A 12957-nucleotide genomic window follows, 5' to 3' on the forward strand; every position below is an offset into this window, starting at 1 on the left:
TTTTGATATCATAGTGAGATGCCATTATTATTGTTGCTCATACTTTGGGTTAGGGATTTGAACAAAATCTATGAATAAAACTAATACACTCACACTGTTTGTGACCCACACCATTTGTACTATGGACATGAATGATACCTCAGATTGCACTGTTTGTTGAGAAGAGGTATGCTATTACTGTTTTACACAATTGAAACGCAATTTTCGCTACAGGATGAAAAAAAGGGCAGAAAAATCTCTTAGACTTGCACTGAAAAAGGAACCCCAGGCATATTTAGTGACTTGGCGGCGGGCTATTTTTACAAAGACTATCAAGCAACAACAAAGCAACCAGTCTTAACTGTAGAAATCAAGTATTATAATGAATCCTTAAAGGAATATTCCTGGTTTAATACAACTTAAGCTCAACCAACAGCATTTGTAGTATACTGTTGACCACCAAAAATAAATAAATAAATACATCTTTAAAAAAAAGAAAGAAGGAAAAATCGAGGTTACAGTGAGACACTTACAATGGAAGCAAATTGGGTAATTTTGGGGTTTAGAGCCAGATATGTGAAGTTTATAATATAATAAAAGCACTTGCATTAATTCTGCTAAAACTTGTGTGTTATTGGAGCTTGTAATATCTGTACCTGCAAACCCCACTCCACACCACTAGAGGTCATCCTCACCTGAATTTTAGAACTGTGTCTCATGTTTGACATCACTTCCTGTTTGTCCCTTTAAATAGAGCACATGGTGGTTGAGTTAGTTTGTGTCGAAAAGATAAGGATTTGGAATTTTTATTGGGTTGGGTGTATAACAGGGATCAAGCAGGGTACAGGATCTTGATGCAGTACTTAAATAGTACATGTTTGAATAAAATAATTTAATATACATTAGATTAATGATGCTATTCCGTACTTTTAGGATCATGAGGAGTTCTGTGCGGAGGATGGAGGAGCTGAACACGCAACACCATCAGAATCATGGGGTCTTGATTGAACTAGATTGGACAAAGGATCTTTTTTATTTATTTATTTAAGGGAGTTGTGTACGAAAGCATGGAGAAAATGAAAACGAAAGAATGCAAGGTTAAAGGAAAAAATTTACTGAATAAATCATGATTGCATTACAGTTCAGTGTATTAGTACTATACTGAGCTCTTTCTTATCCTTACTATGGTTCACGGTTTTCTTGTCTTTTGCCATGGATTTCGACTTTGTATTTTTGCCTGCTGTATTGGATTTTGTCTGCTTAAGCCTGTCTGTCTTTTTGGATTTTACTCTTACTTCTGTCTTTGGATGTTGTATTGGACTGTTTGTTTTCATTAAAACTTTGCACATGGATCATCAATTTGTTTCTCAGTCTGATTCGCTACAGAATACTTCACCTTCACTGGATCCAGCAGAGATAGCACAACTCAGATCTACTGTTACCTATCAAACAGAGATGCTCACTGAACATCGACAATGGCTGGAGGCACTTTGTAGCCAAAATGAGTATCTGGTACAGTTATTACAAGCACTTCCAACCTTAACCAACCCTCCTCCTCTGGTGAGTACTCCTTATGTACCCTCGTCTCTCCCAGATAAGTATGATGGCAATCCAGACCACTGTAAAGGATTTCTGCGCCAATGTTCTGTGTACATTTCCCAACAACCAGACTGTTTTCAGAATGATGAAGCCAACGTTGGATTTATTATGTCACTTCTTCCTGGAAAGGCCTTGAATTGGGTGGAGGCTGTTTGAGAGAGCAATATGGGGATACGCAGGGACTACTCTTGCTTTATACAACAATTTTGGGAGGTCTTTGAATACCCAGCAGGAGGAAGAGACATGGGTGTACAATTTTGCATCTACGGCAAGGTAAGCGCTCAGCCTCTGACTTTGTGCTTGAATTTCGCACGCTAGCCACTCAAAGTGGTTGGAATGAAGTAGCTCTAAAGACTGTTTATAGAGAAGGATTAAACCTAAACTTCAAGCAGAACTTGCCTGCAAAGATAATTCTACTAGCCTGACACAATTCATCACCCTATCCATTAAGATTGATAACATGATCCATATTAAATCGCAGGGGAAACTCCCCTCAGAGAAATTATCTGGCATTCCAACTCCCATCAAGATCTACTGACAAACCTATGCAAGTGTGTACTCTGAAATTAACCCCCGGAGAACGTTTACGAAGGCTAAAAGATAAATTGTTTTTACTGTGGTGAGAAGGGTCACTTCTGTTCAACCTGCCCCAATAAGGCCAGTTCATCTACTGACCGCCCTCAGCGGGTGAGTACAGAGACTACTATTACCATCAGAGATAAAAATCTGGTCATACCTGCTACAATTATCCATAACTCTCTTAATTTCTCCACCACATCGCTAGTGGATTCTGGAGTGGCTGCAAATGTAATTGACTCCAAATTGACAGATTAGTTACCATTACCAAGAATTAAGTGCAACCCACCAATACATGTCACCGCTATCGACAACAACCCCATGGTAAGGATGTTATTCCACATCAAACTGTTCAACTCAGGCTTTAGATCGGGGTACTCCACTCAGAGGAGATAACATTTCTTATTATATCTGCTCCCTAGACTCCTCTAGTACTCTGCTACCTCTGGTTAGAACTGCATAACCCCCACATCTCTTGGAAAGGAGAGATCTGTCAATGGTCCACGTTCTGTTTTCAGCACTCTCTTGTCCATCCCCTTTTATGATTGCAGAACCATGCTCATAGAGAGTGCCAGTAATGTCAAGGAAGTAAAAATTCCAGTACAGTATAATGATTCTATGGAAGTGTTCAGTAAGGCCAAAGCAGCACAACTACATACCCACTGTTCATGGTACTTCACCTCCTAAGAGCAAAATTTACCCTCTCTCCATCCCTGTAAATCAAGCCATGGAGGACTACATCCAAGAGGCACTATCATTAGGCTATATTTGACCCTCCACCTCTCCCGCAGCTGCATGATTCTTCTTTGTAGAAAAGAAGGATGGAGGTTTAAGACCACGTATAGACTACAGAGGCTCAGAGTCGCGGAGTCCTCGCCGCTGCCATCCGCCAGGGGAGCAGTTGTGGCCATCTGCCTGAGGATGGAGGGGTCACTGCCGGCCACCGAGAGCCAGAGGAACTGCGGCTGTCTGCCGAGAAGGGGAGAAGCGGATCAATCCGCCAGGGGCCAGAGGACTTGCTGCCATCCGCCGGGAGAGGAGCAAGCTGGCATCCACCAGAGGGTGTAGGAGCAGTTGAGGACCGGGCGACAGCACGTCTGGGAGCCAGCAAGCAAGTTCTTCTCTCTCTCCTCTCTCTCTCTCTGTGTCTCTGCTCACCCTTTCCCTCTCCTCATGCCTCCCCTCGTCTCTAAGATCACAAGAACTTACATTAATACATTAGAACTGCCAAATGACTCAACCACAGACCGGCCCGTTGGTCCTTATTCTTTACCCGTTTTGATTTCAGTGTTACCTACCGAACAGGCACCAAGAATACAAAGGCAGACGCTTTATCACATATGTTTGACCAAAGCATGAGCAGCCACATCCAGAGCCCATCCTTCCCCCATCCCTGATTGTGGCCCCTATCAGATGGGAGATTATGGAGGAGATTCAGAGAGCACAAGAAGCTGACCCTACTCCTAACTGTCTTCTTGGTAAGACCTATGTACCAGAGCCCTTGAGAAACCATGTAGTCCACTGGGTGCATACTTCACTGAACTCTGGACATCCAGGTACTAACAGAACTATTCACCTAGTTAGGAATAGGTTTTGGTGGTCCACTTTGAACTGTGACGTCAAACTATGTTAATCGCTGTTCAGTATGTGCACAATCCCATACACCTTGACAACATCCAGCTGGGTTACTAGAACCACTACCCATTCCCCGACGGCCATGGTCATATCTGTACAGATTTCATTAGTGACCTTCCCCCTTCAAATAGATTTACCACAGTCCTGGTGATTATGGATAGATTTTCCAAGGCCTGCAAACTACTGCCCATGAAACGTATACCTACGGCCATGGAAACTGCCGAACCATTGTTCAATCAGGTGTTCAGGCATTACGGTCTACCTGAGGACATCATATCAGATAGAGGGACACAATTTACCTCACAGGTGTGGAAGGCTATGTGTCAATACCTCAACATCAGAATCAGTTTTATATCTGGGTATCACTCGCAATCTAATGGTCAATAGAGAGACTTAAGAGATCAGATGATTCCTCAGATCCTATTGTAGTCAAGAACAGGATCAAGGGAGCCGTTTTCTTCCTTGGGCCGAATATGCACAGAATTCCCTCACTAACTCATCCTCTGGTCTAACCCCTTTTCAATTCATTCTAGGCTATCAACCTCCATTATATCCTTGGTCTGGGGAACCAACAGATGTCCCTGCAGTGGATGATTTGGCTCAGAGAAGCGAACGGATCTGGGATGCTGCACATGTGCGCTCCAACGGACCGTTCGCAGACAAAAGCTACAAGCAGATCATCGTCGACGGCCAGGCCCCCATTAACAACCTGGACAGATGGTTTGGCTCTCGTCACGAGACCTATGATTGCAGCTGCCTTGCAAGAAACTCTCACCCAGGTAGGTAGGACCCTTTCGCATCTTGCAACAAATCAACTCTGTCACATATCACCTTGAGCTGCCTGTTACTTACCGGGTATCTCCTACTTTCCATGTCTCGCTGCTGAAACCGGCTTTACCCTCTACATCTGCTGAGACACCATCTCCAGCACCACCACTGGAAGTACACGTAGTACCAGCACACCTTGTCTGTGAGATTATTGACTCTAGAAGGTAGAAGGATGCTCTACCTAGTAGACTGGGAGGGGTATGGACCAGAAGAACGTTCCTGGGTTTCAACAGAGGATATATTAGACCCCTCATTAATCACAGACTTTCATAAGGATCATCCTAATCACCCTGCTCCTCGACCCAGAGGAAGACCAAGTAGAAGAGGAGTGCCAGGAGGCACTCAGAGAGAGGGGGATTCTGTAACATCTGTACCTGCTAACCCTGCTCCACACCACCAAAGGTCATCCTCACCTGAATTTTAGAACTGTGTCATATTTGACATCACTTCCTGTTTGTCCCTTTATATAGAGCACATGGTGCTTGAGTTAGTTTGCAAAGTATTGTCAGCGTATTACTACTATACTGAGCTCTTTCTTATCCTTGTTATGATTCACGATTTTCTTGTCTTTTGCCACGGATTATGACTGTACTTTTACCTGTTGTATTAGATTTTGTCTGCTTAAGCCTGTCTGTCTGTTCGGATTTTGACCCAAGCTTTCTACTCTGACTTCTCTCTTTGGATGGTGTGTTGGACTGTTTGTTTTCATTAAAACTTTGCACATGAATCCTCAATTTGGTTCACAGTCTGATTTGTTACAGAGCTGTAAAGTGATTTAAATAATTGTTTTTGCTGGATAAGGGTTAATAGCTTCATGTATTCATGGCAAAGAAGTTGTAAAATTGAATATGACTTTGCATAAAAAAGCTAAGTGATTTTTACCATGCTAACATCATGTTAACAAGCATAATGTTTATGTATTTTTGGTATACTTTTGAAACCGTGAGTATTTTAACATATACAGATTGGCCCCAATTCACTTCAGTTGTAAGTGCTTCACTTGAACCAAGATTTCTGCTTCTTTTAAAGAAAAGTCCAAATATTTTTTTGTGGTAATAAACATTATGCAACAAATGCTGTTGATTGGGCTTAACTTTTCGAATTGAACCCGGAATATTCCTTTAAATGCATGCATTTCGCCAAACATTACATACGCTGGCTCTTTAGTGACCAGGCCCGTATATTGTATATCTATCACAAATGGAGCATTTCAAGACAATAAAAAAATTATATAATAGAATGTATTGTTATATTTTCTATTTTTCATGTATCAAAGAAATGACAGAATAGGATTCATTACATCACAGTCGCAACTGACTCGTTTGGAAATTAAGCAATTAGAAAAAAAAATATAGTATTTTTTTAATTTTTTTATTTTTTTTTACAGTTATATTATTTATAAGAGAAAAGTTGAGCAATACTAAAGAGGTGGGGGCACAACTCCAAAAAATGGATGAAGACCCGAGGTGAATTTAGGTTTAAATTCGCTTTCCTGTAAATATATCCTGTTATTTCAAATATAGTGACGGTCAATACTAATTCACTCCTTTGCAATGATGTCTGAATGATGTTAAAGGGATAGTTCACCCAAAAATGTAAATTCTCTCATGATTTACTCACCCTCATGCCATCTCAGATGTGTGACTTTCTGGTAAGACTTTACAATAAAATTATATTTGTTATCATTAGTTAACATGAACTAACAATGAACAATACTTTTACAGCACTTATTAATCTTTGTTAATGTTAATTTCGACATTAATACATTTTAAAAATCTAAAGTTGTATTTGTTAACATTAGTTAATGCAATATGAACTAATATGAACTAACAATGAACAACTATAATTTAATTAGTATACATGAACAAAGATTAACAAATGCTGTAATAAATATATTGTTCATTGTTTGTTCATGATACCTAATGCATTAACTAATGTTAATAAATGGAATGTTATTGTAAAGTGTTACCAACTTTCTTCTGCAGAACACAAATGAAGATTTTTAAAAGAATATCTTAGGAATATCTATGTAGGTCCATACAATGCAAGTGAATGAGTGCCAACATTTTAAAACTCCAAAAAGCACATAAAGGGAGCATAAAAGTAATCCATATGACTCCAGTGGTTAAATCCATGTGTAAGGACACAATATGATAGGTGTGAGTGAGAAAAAGATCAATATTTAAGAAATTTAATATCATAAATTCTCCTCCCTGCCCAGTAGGGGGCGATATGCATGAAGAATGTGAATCACCAAAAACAGAAGAAGGAGAAAGGACTTAAATATTGATCTGTTTCTCACCCACACCTATCATATCGCTTCAGAAGATATGGATTTATCCACCAGAGTCGTCTGGAGTATTTTTATGTTGCTCTTATGTGGATTTTGGAGCTTAAAAATATTCACTTGCATTGTATGGACCTACAGAGTTGAGATATTCTTTTAACATCTTCATTTGTGTTCAGCAGATGTAAGAAAGGCATACACATTTGAGATGGCATGAGGGTGAGTAAATGACGAGAGAATTTTCATTTTTGGGTGAACTAACCCTTTAATGCTTTAATAATTGTCAGTCAGTTTCTGAAAAACTTTTAACTTTTCAGACCTCACATAGATGTCAAAATCTCACAATTATAGCCAAACAATTTAGTAAGAAACACAGTTCACCCAGAGTCACAAACACTTACTAAGCAGGCAGAAGTCTGTCTCCACTGTTAAGAGCAAAAGGAAATGAAATGACTAAATAGGCTTGTTTCACTGACCAAAACAGGAAGTGCCATTAACTTTCATTCTAAGTGGGAGTCTGTTGTAATCTCTCAGTGTTCTCTGTGCATCTGCACCTGTGCTGTTTCTTCATATCATCACAGAGAGAAAGACAGATATGTCAACTGCACTAGGGCTGTCTAAAGACAGCTGTTTCCATCAGCGGCTGGGTTTTTTGAGGTGGATGTTCTGACGTCTTGTCTATTCGGATGGGGGGGATGGGGATGGGGACGGGGGGAAATTCAGCCAATTATTTACAGAAAAAAATCTGCATATTTGGAAATGCCATGATCAGTCACATCATGACATGTGAGAACCATTGTTGACTGGCATCAATGATATTAAAATCTAGCATGATGCATCGACAAACCATTTTAAAATATGAATGCGTATAGATTTTCAGCGAATAATGACTACAATTTCAGTCTGTTTCTCACAAAGCTGTCGTTTGGCTTCAGAACACACAAGAGCTTATGCACTTTACACTGTGCAATTACACTATCCACTAGGCCATTCAGTGTATGAATTTTCAAAGTGTAGTATCATCTCAAATGGAGCACTAACTTTTTTTTTTACTACACAGAAGGATTCACCGTTTTTCAGCTGTCAGAAGTGACGTTTCATGCACGCAATATGTTGCTGCTAGCATTTATTGCGTTAGCCAACCTCAGTCCAACACTTATATCTCAAATAGCATATATATTCATACAGCTTAGGGTGATGGTAAAGTAGGGTGACCATGCATCCCCTTTTTCCCAGACACGTCCTCTTTTTTGGTCCTGAAAAAGGCATCCGGCCGGGATTTCAAAATTGGCTATAAATGTCCGGGATTTGGCTTTCTTCATATTGACGTGCAGTTAGGACTCTCAAACATTCTGTGTATTTGATACTCTGCACCAGTTGTCGTGTTCACGTGTCCTCATGTGATTATACTGACAGAGAGAGGCAGACTAAGGGTGCTTGGCTGCAGCCTTGTTAGGCTGGATATCTCGGCTGCCACGTCAAACACCGTCGAAGGCCGTCTCAATTGTGAGGACACTTGGAAGGAAGCCTCGTTTCACAGCCTTCTATGCCATATTTTGGAGGATGCATCGGGTGTATCCATTGTGGCCTTCAATCACCCACAATCCTTTGCACATGTCGCAAATTATTTTGAAAAAGTGGAAACCTTTATGACGCTGCTTACTTTTTTTTTCTTTCTCTCTTCAATTTTTTATTCACATTTGCACCAAGACAATATGTAGTCAATACAACAAATTATAAGATACAAAGCACAAAAAAAAACAAAATAAATAATTACAAAAAAAACCTCTCGCTCTCTCGCCCACCCGCTTGCTTTCTGTGCACACAGCCACACACTGTATGTGTGTAGGCAAAATGTCACCAGACATGCTCTGCGCTCTCAACCAGAATCATAAATAATGTTAGTAAGTTGCACAAAAAAAAAAACTGACTGAAATTGACTACTTATCCAGGAAAGGTAAACTAACAGGATAGATAAAATAGACCATGATTAAAATTTTACAACTCCTTCCTCTGATATTTGTAATGCAACCTCTGTACTTGACCTGTAAATCTGGTACTTCAATACTAAAAAATTCAGAAAATACAAAAATAAAACACAGATCAGGCCATGTGAGTGGTGAAAAAAGCGTCTACACTCATTTTTTTTTAGATTTACACATTTCAAATGTATAAAAATATTATACATTTTTAAATATATACATGTTACAATAAATGTAATTTGTTAAATATATTAAATACAAAGCATTAAATACACCTAATACTGATTATTCACACTACTAACACTACAAAATGCTGTACAATAGTGCAAAATTATGTGCTTTGTGACGCAGCTAAAGTTGTGTGGGAAAAAGCTGCATAAGGAATTTGTCAAAATTTCTCCTTTTGAGTTTCATGGAAAAACTAAAAGGATACAGGTTTGGAACGAGTAAATAATGACATAATTTCTATTTTTGCGTGAACTATTCCTATAAAAGTTCTCACACGCTAGCTCTGCCATGATTGCATCATGCCAGATGTCCATGAGATTGCAGAAATTGTATGGGTGTGTCCCGCATCTCTTGCATTATAAAACCGACCTGCACTTGTTCCCTGGAAATGCATCATGCTGTATTCCAGCAACGTCCACTTAAATACGGCGATTTTACAAATCCGGTGGTCAATACAATTTACACAACAGTTAGAAAAGAAAAATAGACAATATAACTGGCCATATGGTGTCTAAAATGTAAGTTACTCCATATTAACTTCATGTTTACAGAACTGTATAAAAACAATATCACACTGGCAAAAGTGCTGTTAGACTGAATCTTAGCATGGCTGTGATTACCTGCACTCTTTCTTGCATGATATTGCTTAATTTTCACAAACAAATACATCATATATTTAAATTAGAGGTCGACCGATAGTGGATTTTGCCGATACGATAACTAAAAATCCCATAACCTTTTAATCGTCCAATAGTTTTGTTAAAATCGATTTCTAGAAAAATTAATAAAATCCCAAAAGCGGTTTATTGTGCCACCAAAATCCCAATAATAACCAGAGAAATTAAGATTTGGTGCGTAACGCGGGATATAAACTATAAACAAGCCGGAAACACACCAGGGACTCTTATTTTGAAATAATAGAGACGTGGCTCAGTTATAATGCTCAGTATGCAAGTATTTACCAAATGTATCTTATTAAAGCCTATATTTTCACCAGGTGGAGAGTTTTGTATGTATATATTTCACGAGATCCGATTCATTGATAAGTAATAAAAAATAAAAAAATGAGAGAAAAATTTTTAATAAAATATCTGCAACTATCGGCACCGATTAATCGGTAAAACTGATATATTGGTCTACCTCTAATTTAAATGCCATTAGTTCCATATATACACTATATATACTGTATACAGGGTTGGGGAGTAACGGAATACATGTAACAGGATTACGTATTTAAAATACAAAATATAAGTAACTGTATTCCACTACAGTTACAATTTAAATCATTGGTATTTAGAATACAGTTACATTCAAAAAGTATTTAGATTACTGAAGAGATTACTTTGCATTTTATTGTCATTTGTTTCATTTAATATTTAGTCCTTTCAGATGGAAAACATTTATACATATAAATGATGTGATCCAAAGTGCATTTGAACAGCGGTGAAACACTTTCTTATGATGTGTTACATTCATACGAGCAGACAGAGAAGTAAGTTTGAAGTAAGTTTGGAGCAGAAGAAATAGAAATAATCCTTGTGTAAATTGTCAGGTTTACGCTAAACTAAAATGCTATTTCTAGCCATTTTACATGCAACCAGGCACGATCATATTTTTTTATCAAGAAAATTCACGTTGGATCATAATTTCTTTTTTTCTAGTAAGACCTTTGATATTAGGGCAAAAATCGTATTCTTGATAAACATTTTTGAATTGTTTTCCTGTAAAAATATCTGAAAATCCTTAAAACAAGATCAGTTTAATTTATCTTGTTTTAGAATCAACACTTCATAAGATATTTGGGTTTTTCAGAGAATGTATTTTTAACATGTGTATTTTGTCTTACTGTACTGGCAGAGTTTTTATAGTCAAAACAAGTGAAAAAAATCTACCAGCGCTGAAGAAGTAATCCAAAGTATTTAGAATATGTTACTGACCTTGAGTAATCTAACGGAATACGTTACAAATTACATTTTACAGCATGTATTCTGTAAACTGTAGTGGAATACATTTCAAAAGTAACCCTCCCAACTCTGACTGTATACTGTACATCTGGGAGTTATGGTACAATGTAAGTTACACCCTTGAAATAGAATGGATGTTTTTACACCATGTTCCTGTTGACTAATGCAGTTTGCATTGAAGAGCTTACTCAAACATGACTGTAAGTCACAAGAATTGTGAAATTATCTGAGCAAGCGCACCGTCTACAAGCGAAAAGTCTGTATAATGCTGCACGCTTGAGGCCCACAAGCACAGCATCATGTGGAGACCAATATGGTGATGGTAATTACTAATGATTACTCGACTACACAAGCCGAAGAGCTGCCAGAAAGGATGTACTGTAGTGGCTCAAGATTAACTGAAGATTAATAAGTGGCACAGTGCTTTTCAAATGTTCATGCCAGACCACCTGGGGGAATGCATTAGTGCACTACATCCAATAGCAAGTAGAGATTTGATTTGTAAGTATGCAAAAACAGTTATTTAAATGCTGAGTGGTCGTTTGTGCATCGGGCCAGGTAGCATCACTGACTACTGTTAAATATAATGCATTCCAGTGTATAGTGTATACCACATTGATGATACCATGGCATTTTTTCCAAGTACTTTGGAGTACCATTTAAAATACCATGGTAAGTGAATATGAAAATAATAATCAAACGCTATCATCATGATACCATGATATATGGTATTTTGATATGTACCATGATACTAAATAAATACCATATTCATGCACCATGATACCCCAAGTTAGTTCAAAGAATACAATGGAATTACCACAGTACACGTTCAAAACATTAAATACACTATGATAGACATTATATAGACATTTATTCCATTACTGTACCATGGTAATGTCAAGTTTATGGACATATACCATGCCAATACAATGTGTTTTGTCCACGACCATGATGGTAATACCACAGTTGATGAATATAGAATATAGTAATGATTCAGTTTCATACAATATATAAAACTACCATGGTTTTACGTGGTACTTTACTGAAAGGGATGCAGCTAACTGTAAATACATATAGCCTATTATACTGAATGATACATACAGTACAGTACTATACATTATACATTAGCGTTCCATGATGTAGTTTATTTTAATTGGTTAACGCTAATGTAAATACAATGTATACACACAGAATACACAATGTATTATAAAGTGACCTTGTAGAGATGAGATGCGCACAGCTGTCCGTGTGTCTGCAGCCGGTACAATAGACTGGCCGGTTTGGAGAGGCGTGTGCGCACAACCGGGTGAGACACATGGACGCATTCGGACCGCATCTATCCGGTCACCACGACCCATGTGAACGTACCTGTAAAGTGCTGGAGGGTCGGTACCGTGCCGTGGACCCAAAGGCTGAGCACCTGCTGTACCGATAGATTCGTAGTATAATCCGTATTCATGGCTCTGGCGGGCTGGAGCGCAGCCCTCCTGCTCAGATACCTGATGGAGGACGACGGAGACATGGAGCCTCTTCACCGGTGCCGGTGTCTGGCTCTCACCGGCAGGGTGGAGGAGGACGGCGGTGCGGCGGTCCGTCTGATCAGCTGCTGCTCAGGGGCCATGATGGGTACGTCTGACACACAGTCGCACACATTCACAGCAGGGCTTTTGCATGGCGCTTAAAGGCGCAGTGCTCTTAAAGGGAGGTGAACTCGCTCACATACAACGACGACCGAATAGAGCAGTTTATGAATGAAGAATAAAAAATATGAATGATTTATGATGATGGGTAGATTTTTATGGTCATGCATTTAATTCGTTCTGTCAAAGTGATGTCAGCATTCTTATATATTTATATACAATTTAAGTAGTAATGCTAT

General features: G+C 38.8%; 1 protein-coding gene across 1 annotated transcript in view; it reads right to left on the bottom strand.

Annotated features, from left to right (window-relative positions):
- LOC127420902 (transmembrane protein 170B-like) overlaps nt 1-12741 on the bottom strand; it is a 31254-nt gene extending 18513 nt beyond the window's left edge. Inside the window, exon 1 of the mRNA XM_051663509.1 lies at nt 12447-12741. Within this exon, the coding sequence (XP_051519469.1) occupies nt 12447-12600 (154 nt within the window). The 5' untranslated portion in view covers nt 12601-12741. The remainder of the gene's footprint in view (nt 1-12446) is intronic.
- Between the last annotated feature and the right edge of the window lie 216 nt (nt 12742-12957).

This window comes from Myxocyprinus asiaticus, chromosome 30 (genome assembly GCF_019703515.2).
Source record: "Myxocyprinus asiaticus isolate MX2 ecotype Aquarium Trade chromosome 30, UBuf_Myxa_2, whole genome shotgun sequence".
In the NCBI taxonomy this organism is placed as follows: Eukaryota; Metazoa; Chordata; class Actinopteri; order Cypriniformes; family Catostomidae; genus Myxocyprinus; species Myxocyprinus asiaticus.